This window comes from Dipodomys spectabilis, unplaced genomic scaffold (genome assembly GCF_019054845.1).
Source record: "Dipodomys spectabilis isolate Male_0828 unplaced genomic scaffold, ASM1905484v1 ptg000178l, whole genome shotgun sequence".
Classification (NCBI taxonomy): domain Eukaryota; kingdom Metazoa; phylum Chordata; class Mammalia; order Rodentia; family Heteromyidae; genus Dipodomys; species Dipodomys spectabilis.
This window is the reverse complement of record NW_024870855.1, coordinates 4,554,250-4,574,611: the sequence shown is the minus strand read 5'-3', so window position 1 is coordinate 4,574,611 and position 20,362 is coordinate 4,554,250. Positions and strand designations below refer to the sequence as shown.

The 20,362-nt window shown below is 49.3% G+C and overlaps 1 protein-coding gene across 1 annotated transcript in view; it reads right to left on the bottom strand.

Moving 5' to 3' along the window:
- Window positions 1-624: 624 nt before the first annotated feature.
- Gli3 (GLI family zinc finger 3) overlaps window positions 625-20,362 on the bottom strand; it is a 209,157-nt gene continuing 189,419 nt past the window's right edge. Inside the window, exons 10-14 of the mRNA XM_042695111.1 lie at window positions 15,987-16,136; window positions 14,143-14,307; window positions 9,920-10,210; window positions 5,585-5,912; window positions 625-3,009 (exon numbers count right to left, since the gene is read on the bottom strand). Coding sequence (XP_042551045.1) covers window positions 665-3,009; window positions 5,585-5,912; window positions 9,920-10,210; window positions 14,143-14,307; window positions 15,987-16,136 — 3,279 coding nt within the window. The 3' untranslated portion in view covers window positions 625-664. The remainder of the gene's footprint in view (window positions 3,010-5,584; window positions 5,913-9,919; window positions 10,211-14,142; window positions 14,308-15,986; window positions 16,137-20,362) is intronic.

Below are 20,362 nucleotides of genomic sequence, written 5' to 3'. Positions count from 1 at the left end.
AATTGGAGAACCTATCAACCATCTACTATGCTAGGATGCACCCACAAAAGATTCTTCAAGTCTCTTTTCCTATTCTGATTTCTGTGCCCAATGTGGGGACGAAAGAAAAGCATACATACGTACAAAACAACAACAACAAAATGCAAGCCCCTCCCCCCTCAAAATGCTGAGCATAAGTAAAAGGAAAAAGAAAATAAGAAAAGCTGACATGGCTTCCTTAGTCACAGACACACTAACTTCCATTTCCTTGAAGTAACAAGAAGCACACACATCTATTTATCTGGTAACCTCTCTTCTTAAAAGAAAGAACATGCACATCATACATTTACACTGGTTTACTAAAGGGGGAAAAAAAAGGAAAAAAGGAGGGTGAGCATACAGGATTTTTTTTTTAAAGGTTGGTTTGAATGTCACAATACTGATTCAAAACTGAAATGGAAGACAGTTTCTCCCTAGGATACCTTAGGGTTTTTCAGAGTCCTTTTCTATAAAAGGAATATACTTGAAACACATCCCAGTTAGAAGAGATGAGGTTGCTAAAATACATACAAGAACTTCAAAACAAAACATGGAGGGGGGGGGGGGGGTGGGGAGAGAAATCCAGGAGTCAGTTCCATCGTTCAACTCCTATAATCCTATGTCTGCAGTCTTTCTTGACAAATGCCTATTGCATTGCAGCAAGGAATTTGGTTTCTTCTGCCAGGGAGGTGAGCAGGGAATTCATGTCCCCGATTGCCATGTTGGTTGTGCTCAGAGACAGGGCTGGGAAGGGGAGGGGGGCTTGTGGCGTGGTGAGTCGTGAGGAGCTATGGGAAAGGTTCTGCATAATACTTGGGCTCAGGGCCCCTGACATCAGGCTGGCATGGTCCCCGTCATCAATGATGGCATGGAAATCAATCTGCACCCCTTCCAGGTCGTGGCTGTCCAGGCCATCAACCGTGCTGGTCACCTGGTTAGCACCTGGTGAGAGTAACTCCGAGTTTTCCATGTGGGCTCCCTGGAGCAGGCAGTTGGCCTCTGCCATGGAGAATGAATCAGCTTTTGTGTCTTGCTGACCGAAGCCCAAGGTTTGGTCATAAAACTGACCAGAGTAATTCTGCGTGTTAGAACACAGTGGTTGGGGTGGCCCGTGTGTCTCCATCTTGATGCCATTCACCCTGCAGATCTGACTCGTCTCACTCAGCTGTCCCTGCTGCAGGGCCAGGCCACCCCTGGGCACAGCCTGACGCCTGCTGCCCCCGTAGCTGGCACACGGCTGTGGGTAGCCCCTGACGGCCGTGGAGCTTGTGGGGTGGCTGCCAATGCTCAGAGTCCCCTGCAGGCTGCTCCCGGGTCCCGGGTAGACACTGGTGTATGAGGTAGCACCGGGTGGCGCGGGCCTCTGCGGGCCGGGCCGGCCTGCTCCCTGGCGATGCAGGCTGTCGCCCAGGAGCGGATGAGCGGGGTAGCCTTGGCCCCTCGGATCTGGGGTCTGCAGGTTAATCTCTGTGCCGACGGCTGTCTCATTGGCTGCCATTATCAGGCCCAAATCCAGAGGAACCCCATTTCCTGGCATGGCGGTGGTACCTTTCAGCTTGGACCCTTGAATCTGAGCACCGCAGGGTGCACCGTCCGGGGCTCCCGGGGTCGCTGGCTGCCCAGCCAGGCAGCTCCCGTAGCGCGGGGCCTTGTACGGCTGGTCGAGGAGGGCGCTGCCGCCCGGGCCGGCTCCCAGGTCACCGTGGATGGCCAGGGGCTCGGGGCCCGCGTAGGCACCGCCGCTTTCCCCGAGGCCTGGACAGCCCCCGGCCCTCCACGGGCCCTGCGCTTGGAGCACCATGCCGCCGTAGGCGCCCAGGGCCCGGGCCTGCGTCCCTGCTGGCCTCGGGCCGCCCTTGGGCTTGGAGGAGGACAGGTCGGCGCTCCCCGAGCTGACCTCGTTCCACTGGATCGGCAAGTCTGACTTGCGGCCTTCGCCGCCGCCGCAGTGCTGCTCCAGGGGCCGGAACTGCTGGCTCGGGTGGCTGTCGGGCAGCCCGGGCAGGTCGAAGTCGCCAGGCCCCTGGGGCGCTTTGCTGTCGTCGGGGGCCGCGCCCGGGAAGTGCTGGCCGCAGCCGGCTTGGTTCTGGGCGTTGAGATACTGCACCACGTCGTCGGGCAGGAAATCCTCCTCGTGCAGATCGCCGTCGGCGCCCACGGCCAGGGACTCCAGGGCGACGTTCTCGGAGATGCTGGGCGGGCAGGGGGACGCGGGGAAGTGGCGCGGCGGGCCGCCCTCGGGGCGCGTGTAATTCTGCAGCACCAGCGTGCGCTTGTCCCCGGCGGGGGCCGGGTGGAGGCCGCCCAGGGGAGGCGGAGCGCCCAGGCCGTGCAGGCTGCCGACGCGCGGCACGGCGGCGGCGGCGCGCGGCAGAGCCAGGCCCTCCGAGCCGGTCCGCACCGGGTCGCTGGCCCTCCGGACGCCATTGCCCAGCCCGTCCGGGAGGAGCAGGCGGCGGCCGTACCCGTGGCCCCCTCCGTCGCTGCACCGGCGGGGAGGCGGCACCGGGGGTAGGGCCGCGGCCGGCTCCCGGCCGTCCCCGAGCAGGGCCAGCCTGGTCTTCAGGCTCAGCCGCTCCATGTGCGGCAGGGGCGTGGGCGGCGGGCCGCCCGTGGCCGCCGCGTACTTGGCCTTGAGACGGTACTGCTGCGCCGGGGTGAGGCTGAGCAGGCTGGGCAGCCCGTCGCCCTGGCTGGCCTCGCTGGACCTCCGCGAGGCATCGGTGGAAATGGGGTCGTAGGAATCGGCCACGCTGACGTTCTGGGGCCGGGCCTCGGCCTGGGACGCCTCGCTGGAGCGGCGGCTGGAGAAGCAGGGGGAGATGCCCGAGGAGCGGCGGCTGCTCAGGTAGGCCGAGCTGACCGTGCTGGCACTGCTGTCCCTCCTGCTGACCAGGCTCAGCATGGTGAGGTCCACCCCGGAGAGGTCGCTCCGGGCCGGGAGCAGAGTCACCGGCCCGCCCGAAGTGCAGGTGGTACTGGACTGTGTGCCTGCGGGAGGGAGACAAAGGGTGTGACCAGACGATGCCCGACGCCAGGGTGGGAACCATCCGGGCCAAACAGGGGCTCCCTGGACCTCGGGGACCTCTGGTGCAATGAGCGGACTCTGCATTCCAGCACCAGTATGCACACGCGCCCGCGCGCGGCAGCGGGGAGGCTGGGCGTGTGTGCACACAGGTGTGTATGTATATACAACTGGGGAGTGGACCCCGGTTTCCTATCTGCCAAGCAAGCGCTCTAACACTCGAGCCACACCCTCAATTCGTTCAGGTTTTTATTTTGTTTTTTCCAAGCAGGTCTCACACTAACTTTGTCCACACAGCCTTAGACAAAAATCCCCCCCCCCTGCCCCCCATCTCCAGGTCCCTAGCAAAGGGCAGTTGGGTGCCAGTGGCTCACACCTGTAATTCTAGCTACTTAGTAGGCTGAGATCTGAGGATGGAAGTTCAAAGCCAGCCCAGGTAGGAAAGTCTGTGAGACTCTTACCTCCAATTAACCACCCAAAAAGCCAAGAGTGGAGCTGTGGCTCAAGGGGTAGAACACTGGCCTTGAGCACTCAGACCCTCAGTTCAAATCCCAGGACTGGCACATACACACACATTCAGGGAGAAGGCTACAGATGGATCCCAGGCTCCAATTCAAACAAAGCCAAGCCAGACACTAGTGGCTCACACCTGTAATCCTAGCCACTGGGGAGGCTGAGATCTGAGGATCCTGGTTTGAAACTAGCCTGGGCAGACTAATCTGTGAAATTCTTTTCTTCAATTAACTAGCAAAAAGCTAGTGGTTTAAGTGGTAGAGCACCAGCCTTGAGTAGGAAAAGTCGAGTAAGAACATGAGCTCCTGAGTCCAAGCTGAAGTTCCATTAAAGTACAAAAAGAAAGGAAGGCAGGAATGGGGGGGAGGGGGGGAAGAGTGGGAGAGAAAGAGAATGAGAAAAAAGAGACAGAAAGGATGGGAGGAAGGGAAGGAAGGAAAGAAAAGAAAGAGGGGAGAGAGTGAGAGAAAAAGAGAGAGAAAGGAAGGAAAGAAGGAAGGAAGGAAGGAAGGAAGAAGGAAGGAAGGAAGAGGCCAAGCCCAAGGCTTTACTGTCCAGGGGATGTTCCATTCTATGCTAGGGTTCATTTTGCATCCTTAGCTGCTGGAGAGGAGAGTTGTGCTGCAGGTGCTCCATGCTGGCTCTGAAGCAAGCCCTGACTTGACTTGGGGCTCACCATGGGAAATGCTGTCCTGTGGACTGGGTACACATAAAAAGAAGTGGCGCTGGGCGCTGGTTGCTCACGCCTGTGATCCTAGCTACTCAGGAGGCTGAGATCTGAGGATCACGGTTCAAAGCCAGCCCGGGCAGAAAAGTCTGAGAGACTCTAATCTCCAATAAATCGCTAGAAAACCGGAAGTGGTGCTGTGGCTCAAGCGGTAGAGCGCTCGCCTTGAGCTGAAGAGCACAGGGACAGTGCCCAAGCCCAGAGTTCAAGCCCCACAGCTGACAAAAAAAAAAAAAGAAGTGGCTGCTATCAGGAACCAGTGACTCATTCCTGTCACCTGAACGACCCCAAGGCTGAGAATCAGGAGGACTGCACCCCAAGGCAAGCCCAGGCATACAGGAGAGTCTTCTCAGCTAAGCGCTGGGTATGCTGACATGTGCCTGCCATCCTAGCTACATGGGGAGGCTGAGATTGAGAAGATTAAGATTCCGTGGCAGCCTGGGTAAAAAAAAAAGTCCATGAGACTCCATCTCGATGCAAGAAGTTAGGTGTGCACCTGTCACCCCAGCTACGGCAGGCCGCAAAACATTAGGACCACAGTCCAGGAGGGCCCCCTGGAGGAAGCAAAACCCAATCTCAAAATAGGGCCCATGGGAAAAATAGGGGGTGGCTGGGGGAGGGGTGGCTTAGTGGAACCGTACCAGCTTAGCAGGTACAAGGCCTAAGTTCAAACCCAAATACTGCCCCAACTCCCTTAAAAAAATAAAAAAGAGGGGCTGGGAAGGTGGCTCAGTGGTAGAGCGTTTGCCTTGCATGCTCGAGGCCCTGGGTTCGATTCCTCAGCACCACATAAGCAAAAAGAAAAAAGCCAGAAGTGGCACTGTGGCTCAAGTGGTAGAGCGCTAGCCTTGAGCTGAAGAGCTGAGGGACAGTGTCCAGGCCCAGAGTTCAGGCCCCACAACCGGACCAAAAATAAATAAATAAATAAAATAAAAGAGCAGTACCCCTCTCCCTCCAAGTGGCCACTAAGCTCTTGACTTTAGATTTCTAGAACCCAGGGGCTGGTGCTCCCCTAGACTTAGGACTTCTCCATCAGAATGAACCACCCACAGGCTAACTTCAGTTATAGTACAATCCCATTATCGCATTCTTTTGGAAACATGAGCCCCAGAAAAGCAATTCATCCAGGCTCAGCATTACTACGAGTGGCTTCAGACCTAATCTTCAGACTGAGCAAAGCCACACCAGAAGATCCCGGCCCCTATCACTGACAGCCTCCCATCCAGGGCCCACTGACAAGAGCAGAGAGCCAACTGGACAGTCACATGGGGGGCAGTGCAGGGTGTATGATGTGAACTCACCATTTCCTGTGAGAGGAGAGACCGCAGGGCCTCTGGGCGGCGGGACGGGGTTCAGTCGTGGAAGCATTCCATTCACTTGCTTCAGCCTTTCTAGTTTTACGTGCTCCATCCATTTGGTCCCTGCTGGGTTTCTCCTGGCTTGCAACGCCAGGGCAGTGGTGGCCGTGGTAATGGTGGCGTCCATGATCGGGGGTTCGTCCAGGTTACTGAGGTCAGCTACACCGCCTCCGTCGGTCAGAGGAAGCTCGAGCCCACTGAGGGGATAGTTGCAGACGGGGGACTGCTGGCTGCTGCATGAAGACTGACCACCAGGGCTTGGCTGAGATGTCTGTTGGGGAGGGACCCAGAGGAAAAGGAATGTTACTAGAAAGAGAAAAAGGAAAGGGAGCCGACCACGAAGGCAGCTGGGGAACATGGAGACCTTCGGGTCACCAGTGAGTTGAATGAGAAAGAGGATGCGGGTGGGCTCTGATGCCAAAATGACGATGGACCACCAGGCTGATGGTGTTGTGGGGGAGGCAACAGACGGCAGCACATGTTACCCAAGGGGTCGTCAGCATGAGATCTCGAGGCTGGCTCTGCCCATACATGCCTCCTTTCCAACCCCACTGCCAAGGCCTTCTCCTTTGGGGAAATCATTTAGCCAACCACAGCCTTGTTTCCTTATCCGTAACATTGGGAGCAACTCATGTTAAGGAATCTTGTTGGGAAAATGAAAGGCCCGGAGGGCACCTGAGTGTAATAAGACCAGAGTAGACTCATCTCCTAAGGCATTAGTCATGGGGTGATTTAGTCTTCGGGGCTTATTTTGTTCAGCTAGAACGTAAATCTGGGACAGACAAGGCCCCTCTAAGCCTTTTGGGTAACAACTCCTTTCTCTGTATCTTCCTCCTATTACGGAAGAGCGCTGATTGGGGCGCTGTAGGATATAGAGTGCTAACCACACCAGTCAAGGGGACTGCGTGAGAAAACCTGGCAAGAGGAGGCTGAATCCAGGCCTCTGGATCTCCAGCAGGGGAGGGCCTGGAAGGGAAGAGGAAGGGAAGCCTTGCCACCCTGGTGTCTGTGAGCACTGTCCAAGCAGGTCTGGCATGAGCTGGCAGAGAGGCTTTATGCCATCTCAAGTACCAGTGCTGTCCTGGGAGGTGAACAGTTGAATCCCCTTCCTAAGGATGAAAAGAGCTGATTCTCAGGGAAGTTCAGTGACTTCCCAAAGATGTGAGTTCACAGTTGAGCCAGCTTTGATCCCTGAGGCTACTGGAGGGTGGACCAGCTTTCCTATAAAAACTGGGAATATAAATATATATATATAACACGGATGGGAATCTAAAGTTGCCTGTTTCCAGGGTAGAGAACCACACCTCCTCAGCCCAGGGGAAGCACAGGCTCAACCTCTTTGAGGAAGGAATCGTGCTTTATCTGTGATCACAGCACAGGCGTCCAATGAATGAGCTACCAGTTACACGAATGTCATCAGGGAAACCAATCAAAGCAAAGGAAACTATGCAGAAAGGCAAGCGTGGGGAGCTGGGCTTAAGTCTGTGCCAGGATTTGCCAGGCCACCAGCTGCTTCTAGACTTTGCAGAATTTAGGGCATCTTACACTCTTGCATGGGCAAATTAGAATGTGTGTGTATGTGTGGGTGGGGGGTGGGGGTGAATCTGGGTAAACAACACACATGTAGGCAAATGTACAGTTCTATAGAACTTTAAAGGAGGACATGGGCATTTAAAATCAGAAAATCGCTGCCAAGCACTAAAGATATTTAAAAGGGGGTTAAACCACTTAAACCACAAATGTTATCTCCCTTCCCATAAACAAGGAGATGCTTGTGTGGTCTGAGAATGCAGTGACATGAGCCATGGGAGGAAACCCAAAGGCATCTGCTTGACCCAGCCCAGTCTGGTTTATCCTGAAAATCTTGACAAGCACAACAATGGATTTCACCCTTGGCCTAACGCTACTTTTTCTACATGCTGGGATTCAACATGTGCTTCCTCGAACACAGCCAACTTACATTCACTACCAAAGACAACAGCACAGACCCACATAGACTAAGGAAGATGTGATATGACAAGAAAGCTGGATGTGAAAATACAAAGAAAATGAGAGAGAAAGAGAGAGAGAGAGAGAGAGAGAGAGAGAGAGAGAGAGAGAGAAGTGCGTCAAAACCCCCTCACCTTATTACCCACTGTCCTTGGAAAGTAAGAACAGGACACGGAGGGAGCATTAGACGGGGAGATGTTGCAATCATAAGAAAAAAAGAAGAAGAAAGAATTTAATTTATAGCAGGATGACCAAATTAAGGGTAAAAGAAATGCAAATCCCATGATTATTAGTAAATGCCCATGAAGGTATCTATTTATTTTACATGTGTGTACATTGCGCATATGCATGCACGCACGCACGCGCGCACACACACACACACACACACACACACACACACACACACACGTGTGCCCATGAGTCTACTGAGGGACCATGCTGCCGTTATTTTCCTCTGGGATCTCTTCTAGTCCTGTGTTTGTATGATTTGCTTTGTAAAATATTTTATACACGGAGGCAGACAGCTATAGATTTTTATTTTTACTGAATCTTTTTGGTTTCTTTTTTTTGCTAGTCCTAGGGTTTGAACTCAGGCCTGAGCATTGTCCCTGAGCTTCTTTTGCTCAAGGCTAGCATGCTACCATTGAGCCATAGTGCCACTTCCAGTTTTTCTGTTTTTGTGGTACTGAGGAATCGAACCCAGGGCTTCATGCATGCTAGGCAAGCACTCTACCACTAAGCCACATTCCCAGCCCTCTACTGAATTTCTTTAGAAGCACTGGGTGCTTGGAAAGAACAGGACAAGTTTTCTTGAGCTGCAGGTGCATGCTACAGGAACAAGAAGCTCTACAGCTGGGCACTAGTGGCTCATGCCTATAATCCTAGCTACTCAGGAGCTGAGGATTGTGGTTCAGAGTCAGCCCAGGCAGGAACATCTGTGAGATTCCTTATCACCAATAAACTATTCAGAATAACTGGAAGTACTGAGCACCAGCCTTGAGCACAAAGAGGCTTAGGGATAGCACCCAGGCCCTGAGTTAAAGCCCCAGGACCAGGAAAGAAAAGGAATGCATGCAAAGTTCAATCCATTATACAGGCTGAGTGCCAGTAGCTCACGCCTATAATCCTTGTTATCAGAAGGCTGAGACTGAGAGGATCTTGGTTCTAGACTAGTCAGGCTGGAAAACTCCATAGGACTTCATCTCTGAATAATCATAAAATGCTAGACTGGAGGTGTGCGACTCTCATGGTAGAGCACCTGCTAGGTGTAAGAAAGCCAAACAAGAGCTGAAGTGTCTGAGTTCAAGCCCTGGTACCAGTGCACATGTACAAACACACATACATACATACACACACATCCATTTTATATATATCAAATATATATGATTGAATCTACTAGTATCTATATATATATATACTAGTGTATATATATATATATATATATATATATATATATAATTGAATCTACTAGTATCTATATATATACTTATATATATACCAAATATATATGATTGAATCTACTACTATCTGTTCTCTTGTTTTTTTCTTGTTGATCTTTAGGTGTTTTATGAAGCAAAATTACCCAATAAAGTTTGCAAGAATACTTTCAAATCACCTGAAGCCATTCAAAGAATAATGTTGGCCATAAAATGCTGAATGTCACCAAACCCTAACAATGTTTATTTGTAAGAAGTTTTCAGACCAGGTGTCAATGGCTCATACCTGTCATCCTAATTATTCAGCAGGCTGAGATCTGAGGACTGCAGTTCAAAGCCAGCCTGGGCAGGAAAGTCTGTGAGCCTCTTATCTCCCATTAACCACCACAAGAATAAAAACAAAAACAAAAACAAAAACCACCTAGAAGTGGCGCTGTGGCTCAAAGTGGTAGAGTACTAGCAGTAAGCAAAAAGGCTCAGGACACCACCTAGGACCTGAGTTCAAGCCCCACAAACAAAGAAGACAGGAAAAGGTATGTTTATAGAAAGACTTGATGCATGATTTTTCAACCCAGTGGCACTCTGAAGAGAGACCATCACATCTTTCTTGTGATCCAGGGTCAGTTTTTACAAGCAGTTAGGAAACTTCTAGTTTCCTTCTTTCCTGATCAGGATTGCTCCAAGCAGAACAGACGTCTCAGCCAAGCTGGGGGTCAGACTTCATGCAGCACTGCAGTCTCCCATCCGTGGGCTCAAGCTCACTGTCTTGCCCCTTCACCCCTCCATGACTCGCCCGGCCCTTTCCAATGACCCCCACATGATTCTGGAAAAACCAGGAGAGGGAATGACATACCATGGGCTTCTCAGCTTTGACAGTCTTCACCTGGAGACCCTCTTCCCGCTTTGAGGTAGCGATGCCCAGCTCCGTCTGCTCCCCCAGGGCCCCGGGGGCAGGCCGGCCGGGGGACCTGGCCTGGGAGTGGCTGCCGGGGTCTCTGGGGGGTGGGGGCCGGGGGTGCATGTCCCCACGCTGCTTCTTGGTGACATGAGCCTCAGGGCCATGCACCGTCTTCACATGTTTGCGGAGGGAGCTGGGGTCTGTGTAGCGCTTCGTACATCCTGGGATTTTGCACACGTACGGTTTCTGCCAAATGCCAGAAAAATGACACAAAAGAGGGTTATGAAAGTGTTGTGTCCCAGCCTCATGGTTTTCTGTGGTTTCTTATTACATTTTAATTGTGTGTATGTGTGCATGTACCAGTATTTGAGCTCAGGGCTCCAACAAAGGGCCTTTTGCTCTCACCTGACTTTTGGGCTCAAGGCTAGTGCTCTACCACTTGGGCCAAAACTCCACTTCCAGCTTTTTTTTTTTTTACTGGTCAATTGGAGATAAATGTTTCACAGACTTCCCTGCTATGGCTGGTTTTGAACCATACTCCTCAGATCTCAGGCTCCTGAGTAGCTAGGATGACAGGCCTGAGACACGAGTGCCAGCTCATTTACAGTTTAAATCATTTTAAAGCACTTGTACAACATACAAACACCTTTCGGATGTAGTGGTGGTGATGGTGGGGGGGGGGGGGAATGTAAGTAGTGATTACGGTGATGGTGATGAAGGTGGTGGTGATGATGGTATTGATGACTGTGGTGGTGGGGATGAAGGAGCATGTCTTAAAAAGACCCCCATCACCTAATCAGGAGAATGCCCCACACCTCACAGGGGAGATCATCAGAAGAGATTTCTTACAGGTGTCTCCCGGTTCTTTGCTTTGAGAAATGTGCTATGCACACATAGGTATAATCAATGGCTGAAAATGGCTTCTAGCCTTTTCCAGGACCACTCAAAATGCGCTTCTCTGGGTGTCTGCCACAGCTGAGTGAGGGAAATGCTCAGGGTTTGGGAAATATCCAGCCCATCTCTAGTCTTCAAAGCCGTGAAGCCCTAGGCTCGGCTGTGGGGGCGGTGGCGGGCTGGAGCCAGGACTCTGCCCTCAGCCGCCTTGTCTTGTCGGATCCACTCAGGACTTCCTGATTGTCTTCTACCTGCACCCACCCTGTGCGCAGCTAACCATGCAGCTGAGACACGGAACTACTGGCCTGCATAATGACTTATCATCCACATTAATGATGTTGTCCTCAAACAAAGCCTTCCTGGGTGCTTGCATGAGAGAAACTGGCCCTCTCTATCTGAGGAACCGACGGTAGATGCAAAGTATTAAAAACGAATCAGACTGCACTATGCGATTCTGGTGAGGTGATGGGTATTATAAGGTATTTAAAGGGCGTAGAAGGCTGTATTAACTATTACACTGTTTTAAATAAGGGACCTGAGCAAGCTTGGATTTGGGTGTACCTGGGGGCCCTGGAAACAGCCCCATGAGCATGCCACATGATGCTCGCATGTGCTAAAGACCAGCTAGTTCTCAGGGAAGCAATCGCCGTAATGCATCCATTACATCCAATGGAATCTATGTCTAAAAACTGCTTTCAGTGTTCTGACTTTGGCTCTGTGCACAATCTGGCACATTGAAATATCCTAATGCAGAAAAGCCAAGGCGGTGAAAATTATCCTGAAGAGACTTCTCCTCCAAACTTGAGATTCCTTTGTAGAAGAATTGATTCCCATTAACTCCAAATTATGGCCACTCAGGAGTGAGTGTCATTCACTATATATGTACAGATCCATATGCCAGGAAATGAGGGCCAAATCCTAGGCATTAGGGACTGAAGAATGGCTAGCAGTTACTGTCATTACCTTTCAGTGTTCTGACTCTGGCTCTGTGCTTGCTCAGGGCCTTAGATGGAATGGGGAGAGAGAGGGACCCCAAGCAGGGCCATGTGGCCACATGCTGGTTTTCTTTTCTGTGAGGCTGGTGTCGATCCTAGGGCTTGAGCTTGAAACCTGGGCTTTGTCCTTTAGTTTTGCTTTTTCCACTCAAGGCTGGCACTCTACCACTTGAACCACAGCTCCACTTCCACTTTTTGGTGGTTAATTGGAGATCAGAGTCTCAAGGACTTTTCTGCCAGGGCTAGCTTCAAACCACAAGCCTCAACTCTCAGTTCCTTGTGCAGCTAAGATTACAGGTGTGAGCTACCAGTGTCCAGCTCATTGCTTCCTCAAAGCTGTGCAATCATTCCTGTTCTTTTTCAATGCCTGCACATTGTCACAATCTCCATCAGCAATCACCCTGTTCTATCTGCTTCCAGATGCTAGCAAAGGCTAGTAAGCCTTCTGTCTCTATAGATTTGTTTTCTTTATGACAACTTAGTATTTTGTACAAAACGAGTGTAACAGCTATTGCACATTCATTTTTGAAGAACACATAACAAAATCGGAATGCATCCTCTTGTCTAAAGTGTTTTCATACAGCTGGTCAATATTAAGCAATACAGGACACGTCCTTCCGTAATCCAACATAACCTTTTCAAAGAGGAGCTGCTGCATGTGGTATGCAGGAGCTTTTTGGGAAGTGTGGTTAATCCTGTTGAAAGTGTTTTTGTTGTTGTTTTTTTGTGGTGCCTGTACCCAAACTTGAACACTCATGGTCTAGACACTATTCCTTAGGATTTTTGGAGATTTTAAAATTTTTTTGTTCAAGGATGGTGCTTTACCACTCGAGCCACACCTCCACTTCTGCTATTTTTGTTAATAAGTCTCAGACTTTTTTGTTGCTATTGTTTTTGCCTGGACTGGCCTTGTACTGTGAGTCTCAGACAGATCTTTCTCTTGAGTAGCTGGGATTATAAGCGTGAGCCCCAGGCGCTCAGCTAGAAGTGGTTTTTGCCCTAACAGTTGAGCAAGAAGAAAATTTAGCAAAGCTCTTGAAGCCAGATGCTCCCTGGGGAGCATGGCTTGTTTGGTTTCTTCCAGATGCTCTCTCCCCCCTCAACCCCCGAAAATCTGCAAGCTCATGATGGACTGAGATCATAAGAGCCACACCCAGGTCTGTGTACAAACCACTCCTTGCCTAAAGCATTGCAAGCAAAATGATGATACTCTTCCTGGGGTTGGACTATGTGTTATGCCAAAAGATTCTAACTAGTGACCCAAAGGCAGGGAGCCTGAGTCCCACATTTCTCCCTTCAGTCAAGAGGTTGACAGAGGAGCTAGCATTTTAGCTACATCTCCATAGAGATGCTGGAGGTCTACAGACAGAAAAGCACAACAATACTTAAGCAATATGGATCTGGAATCACTGTCATTCTTGACTTCCACAAGCTGGAGAGAGAGAAGCCAAATGAAAATATCAGCCATACCATACAAACCATCCACTACCCACTATATTTTACCTGAAGTCACTGGGCTTCTGAGAATCACTTCCATGCTGATAGAAGCTATCAGCATTTAGAATGTCTGCCCTCTTATTTGTTAAACCACTGCTGGTTGTTCTGCAAAAGTGTGCTCTTAAATACAGTGTATTTGAAAATATCATGTAGAGAAAGCAGTAAAAAGTGCTCTGTATAAGCTGGATACCAGTGACTCACACCTATCAGCTCAGGAGGCTGAGATCTGAAGACTTCAGTTCAAAGCCAGTGCAAGCATGAAAGTCTGTGAGACTCTTATCTCCAATTAACCAGCAAAAAAGACCAGAAGTGGAGTTGTGTGTGGCTCAAATGGTGGAGCCCCATCCTAACTGGGAAAGCTAAGTAAAAGCACAAGATCCTAAGTTCAAGTCCAAGTATCAGCACATAAAGATAGTGTTACTTTAGCAGTGTATGTTCGCCTGTGATGATGTCGTTTCTGAACTGATGAGCTCAGAGGCTCATCATTTGTTTGCAGTGATTCCTATTAATCTGGACAGAGCAAGTGACCAAAATCCAAGCATTCCTACTGTCTGACCACTAGGTGGCAGTATCAAGCAATGGGAAACTAAGTTCACCAGGAGTTTCTGAAATTCCCTTTTCATCTGATTTATCTTAATGGGGCTCGGTTTTCAGCCTTATTTTTGAGGTAGCCGCCTGAGAGCCCATTGAGGCTGGAAACAGCCAAGAGAAAAGCAAACAGAACAGGCCTGTGGTCCCAAACTCCCATGAAGGCTTTGGCCCATTTGCTCTGGGCCCACGGAGATGGCTTACCTCATTGGAATGTGTTCTGTTCTGGTGCTTGGCTCGGTCAGAGGCATTGGAGAAAGCTTTATTGCAGCCTTCGTGTTCGCAGACATACGGTTTCTCTCCAGTGTGAGATCTCAAGTGTGTTTTCAAGTTTTCTAGTCTCGAGTAGGCCTTTGTGCAACCTTCAAACTAAGAGCAACAGGTAAATAAATCTGTATTACAGCCACACAATTACAACTTGCAGCTGAGGCCTTCAGGCCCTGCCCTCCTCCTTCCTCAACGTGGACAAAACCCTGACTTTCCAAGGGTCAGAAGCTTTTCAAAACCACAGAACAAAAAAGCTCCGCTACACTTTGCAAGAATGAAGATTTGGATAGGGGCTCCAGGCAGTTCAAGAAAAAGTGTTTTCAGTGCTTTTCAAAGTCTGGAAGGCTCTATGGCTTTTTTAAATAAATAAAATAACATCTACCCCCCCTGGTGTGGACAATGGGTTTCATTATCTGCTCCTTCATCTTCTCCAATTGCCACTTATTTCAGATTCAGCGCCAAGTTCATTCATTCAGCTTTGTGTCCCTACAAAGCCAGGAAAATGATCACATTTGTAAAGGGCTTGTAAGATGGAAAGCACTGGGGCCTGACCCAGGGCCTTGCCAGTACCTCATACCCTGGTGGGAGAAAGCTCAGCCTCAGGGAGTCCCAGCCCATTTCTCCCTCCTCAGATCTCCCAATTTGCCCTAGGCACTGAGGAGAGGAGCAAGAAGAACTCTAAACCTATGTCAGTCTCAGAAAGCATCAGATTTGAGAACATTTCAGATGTGGTGTTTTTTTTTAATTAAAGTATGGTATATATACGTAGGGGAAAATTGCAATGGTGTAACTCCTACAAACAACGAACTTAAGGTTTAACAAAATGAATACCAGGATGCTGGAACTTGTGGTAGTAGGAGGACAATGGGAGAGAGGAAGGGTGGATGAATACAGTCATAATTTTCAATTTATATGCATGAAAATGGAACCAGGGGTTTTGAAGGTGTGGAAGGGGTTAGAGGAGATGGGGGAGGGGAGGGAAGAGGTGACATTGCTCAAGATGCATTATACTCATAATTTGACTTGTTGAATTCAATCTCCTTTGTACAACTACTTAAAGACAATCTTTAAAAGTTAGGTGACCCTCCCCCACGGTATAACCCCTGCTTTCACTGTATTTGATGTTGGTATAGTATATGGAGGGGAAGGGAAAAAAACAAATTGTATTTTAAATAGGGATACAAGTGGACCCATTGCAAAAATGAGATGTACAAGTCCTTATGTCAAAAAACAAACTTTATAACTTTGGTGGGGGGGGATCGGGTAGGGGGGGCAAGGGGGGCATATGGGAAGGGATGGGAAGGGGAAACAAAGGAGGAGGCAACAATGCTTGATAAGAAATGTACTTGTTATCTTGCCCATGTAATTGTAACCCCTCTGTATGGTATTTTCACAATTAAAAAAATTAGGTGAATAATTAGATTGCTGTTTAAAAAAAAAAAACAGTACACTAGGGATGCTCAGTTTTTTCAGGGATTAGCTTTTTAAAAAGTCAAACTGAAGGTTGAAGGTGGAGGCTTACACTTCTTTGGGGTTCTGAGTCCCCATACACAATGGGCTGTGGGCTGGGGTTAGCCTGCAGGGTGAGCTCCATCCCGAGGTCACTGGCCTTCCGCCAGCTCGACATTCTACTAGCTGCCCTGTCCAGCCAGGCAGCTCAAAAAGCAGGCATTTATCCCCAGGTAATACTCCATTTCTCCCAACCACACCTGTCCTTTGCTGCACACAACTCAGACAGGATGAGGAAGGTGGGGAAGTGGGCCTCAAACCCGTGTACTCACAGTGCATTTGTGAGGCTTCTCTCCCGTGTGTCTTCTCATATGTACGACCAACATGTACTGGGCTTTGAAGGGCTTCTGCTCCCTGGAGCAATCAAGCCAGCGACATACAAACTCCTTCTTCTCCCCGTGAATGTGGTCATTATTGATATGCTAGGGTTAGGGGAAGAGAGAAAAACAGAAATGTATTACTCTTCTGCCAAGGCAACAGAGCAGACCTCAAAATGTGCTCTGCTCCTACAAGAAGAACCTCACCAAATCCCAGGGTTTCAAAAACTCCACCTAGTCGGTTTCATAGGTAGCAGAAACACTAATGCACCACATGTTCCTAGACAAGAGGGATATTATTGGATGGAAACCTGGAGACCAAGTTCAAGTCCTAGTCCAGATTTTGTGACAAGCCTTGTCCACATCTCTGTTATTTTCCAACTTCCAAAGGAGCATTAAGATCAGAGAACTATAGACATGTTCTCTACCACTTCAGCAGAGGGACATGCATGCACACAGGTGCTTGTATAATTCCAAAACAAGGAGCAAGTGAAGCAAATGCACTTGGCAGGCTAACCTTGAGTTCAAGTTCACTGCAGGTTTCTTCTTCAGTAAGAATTTACAACCCAGGGTCCACTAGCTCACACCTGTAATCCTAGCTACTCAGGTGGCTGAAAGCTGAGGATCAGTTTGAAAGCAGCCCAGACAAAAAGTCCATGAGATTCTTATTTCCAATTAACCACCAAAAAACCTGCAAGCAGAGCTAGGACTCAAGTGGTACATTGAGCAAAAAAGCCTCAAGACAGAAAGACAGACAGGCAGACATATAAGCATACACATACTATAGACAGGTGGGAGCAAATGATTTAGTCTCTCAGTGCCTTGTTTTTCTTCATATGAAAAAATTAAAAGGAATGGACTGTCTACCTTCTAAGGTTGTTTCCAGCTTTAAAAATGCTATTAATTTGGGTGTAAAAAATGAAAGCGATGGTGGCTCACGCCTGTAATCCTAGTTACTCAGGAGGCTGAGAGCTGAAGGCCATGGTTTGAAGCCAGCATAAGCAGTAAAGTCTATGTGACCCTTATCTCCAATTGAGCAGTAAAAGGCCAGAAGTGAAGCTGTGACTCAAATGGTAGAGTACTGGCCTTGAGGACAACAAGCTCAGAAACAGACAGCATTCAGGCCCCACGTTCAAGCCCCAGGGACACACACGTACACACACACACACACACACACACACACACACACACACACACACACACACACACACACGGTGAAGCTGGGCACTAATAGCTTACACTTCTAATCCTAGCTACTCAAGAAGATGAGACCTGAGGTTGATGGTTTGAAGCCAGCATAGGCAGGAACGTCCATGAGACTCTTATCCCCAATTAACCATCAAAAAGCTGGAAGTAAAGCTGTGGCTCAAGTGGTAGAGTGCCAGCCTTAAGTGAAAAAGTGAAGCAAGATTATAAGACCTTGAGTTCAAGCCTCAGGTGGAGGTTGGAGTCCCTGAATCCCTCATACACTCAAGATTGGGAAATCACTTCCTACATGACTGAGACAGGAGAAACCCCGCAAAGGAAAAAGGGGCTAGGGTGGGGCGGAATGAGCAGAGGGGCCTAACTGGAGAATCCTAGCTTATTTATCTTCTCTCATCATCCCACATTTGATGTGCAGCCTTCATTAAGGCTACTAGAAACACTTTCTCAGATGTACACCGAAAGATGTCCCCTTAAACACCATCCAATAATTAAAAGTTCCCTTGGGCTGCATGCATTCTGTAATAGTGACAGGTATCATCACTTGACAGTCTAATAGGCCGGCTGCCAGGCCAAGCTCTCCAGGAACACCAGGGTAAAACTCAGCCGTCACACGCTGCCTTTCCCCGTTATTCCACTAGGTGGAGCAAAGCAGTTGCTTTAGGGAACAAAAAGTTTACCAGAAATTAACAAACTTTTTCCATGCAGCTTCTGGAACTTTGAAGAAGGTAAAGGCAGAGAAGAGGAATCATTATTCTTGCCCCCTGCTCCGCCACAGCTCTATGAGGAAAGAACAGCACACAGCACACAGGGCAACCAGCAGGCCCCTGGGGTCCTGAGAATGATAAGGACTACTCCCACACACATCACCACACAGCCACCTCATGGCCAGCAAATGAAGGGTTCAAAGCCAACTGTCCCTGAGTGAGAGTCAATGATATGCAATGCCCCAACAATGCACAAAGAGAACAGCAGGGTAGAACAGGTCTTCATTTTCTGCTTTCAGAACCATCCTCACAGCCTGTACATAGCCTGTTACCTAGTGTTGTACCAGATAGGTGTTGGGGGCTCAGCCTTAAGTCCAAGGCGACTCCCCCCAAACTGTTCCTTTATCCATGTTACTGGAAGTAAATCAATCGGATCCTTGAAATAAAACACAGAATGGAAAAGGAGGGAGGAAGGGAAGAAAGGAGGAATACAGGGAAAGGGTAAAAGAGGGGAAGTGAGAGAGAGAGAGAGAGAGAGAGAGAGAGAAGGGAAGGAAGGAGGGAGGGAGGGAAAAGGGAAGGAAGAAGGAAAGGAAGGAGAAGGGAAGAGAAAGGGAGGAAAGAAGGAAGGGAGGAAGGATAGAAGGAAGAAAGGCAGGCCAGCAGGCAGAGAAAAACAAGGCAATTATGCAAGAGGAAGGAAAGAAAAAATGAGCAGCTAGATTATAATCGGTGCCAAGGAAAACACCTTGAAGATAGGAGGGTCATGTTTTCTGCAGGTACTTAGTAAATATTCGCTGAACGAATTTGATGCAATAAAGTGCATTTTTATTGGAAAAAAGAAATTACATTCTATGCTATTATCCTAATGCAACTGTATTTTATTTGGTGTTTTAGCAATAGGAATTTAATATAACTAGTTGGGGAACCAATGGCTCACACCTGTAATTCTAGCTACTCAGGAGGTGGAGATCTGAGGATTTCAGTTCAAAGCCAGCAGGTGCAGAAGAAGAGTTCATGACACTCTTATCTCCAATGAACCAGCAAAATACCCTAAGTAGAAGTGTGGCATAAGGGGTAAAGTGACAAACCTTGAGCAAATAAAGCTAAGGGACAGTGCCCAGGCCCTGAGTTCAAGCCTCAATACTGGTAGAAAGAAAAAAAGTAAATAGTTTCAGATAAAGTATTTCATTCTTCGAAAATAAAAATACTCTCAAGATATCAAAAAGATTTGAATAATATCCAAACCCGACTCCTTTTCACACATGGGACAGAAAGAAGTCAACGAATCCAACACTACTTTCCTCTCTTATGAAGATCACTGAGAGACACTTATGCCAGGCCCCACGCTGAGATGGAACAGACAATTCCTGCAGTGAGAAATTGCTAGCTGCTGTAGGCAAACAGGCAATGACTTAAATTACCACACAATTATAGCTGGGACAATGTGGTGAAAGAAAATAATGGGTTTTATAAAAACATGGAGCAGGAGTCCTGGGTCAGGACCAGTGCTGGGAATGAGGGTTAGTTTTTCCAACAGGACCAGAGAATAAATGGAGATCCACCTGCTACTCGTGGGAGGATGGGGAAGAGAAAGGGGGGACGCTTTTGTAGGCAGGTGACACAGAGTCACCTGTGGGGAGCCAGAGCTTGGTGCTTCTGAGGGTCTGGGGGAGGCGGCTGTCCAGCAGAGAGGATTGCCACGGATCTACCACCGGCCTTTCCCTCGGTCCATGACACCAAGAGGGCAGACCAGCAGGGCCAGCGGGCCAGGGTCCACCTGCATGGCATGGCAGTGTCTGCAGCCGTGCGGCTGTGGGGGAACAAAGGACAGCACCCACACATCCCAGGAGATGCGGCCCTGCGTCTGCTCCCTGGGACAGCCCCATCCAGAGATCTGGAGATTCTCAGGGAGCGGAAGCACTGACTATGGGAGGTGAGCACAGCAGCCGGAGCTGGGAGAGACTCACCTCTGTCCCTGTACTGGTTGGCACTGGAGTCACCGGACTCTAGATCTAGGATGGGGCAGAGAGGACACCTCGACTCTGGCTCCTTCAGGGGAGGTGACAGGAAGGGACTAGCCTGCCAGTGCCATTGCAGGGGGCTGGGTGGGGGAGGGGAGGGAGTGATCTTTCTATGAACCAGGTACTTGGGGACTAGAGCAATCCAAGGGTGGCTGCGAGGGCGTCCCCAGCTACTACAAAGAACTACGGACTCACTGGGCACTGGTGGCTCACACCTGTGACTCTAGCTACTCACGAGGATGAGCTCTGAGGTTCACAGTTTGAAGCCAGCCTGGGAAGGAAAGTCTGTAGGAGTCTTATCTCTGATTAACCAGCAAAATACCAGAAGCAGAGCTGTGGCTCAAGTGGTAGAGCACCAATCTTGAGGAAAAAAAGCTTAGGCCCTGAGTTCAAGTCC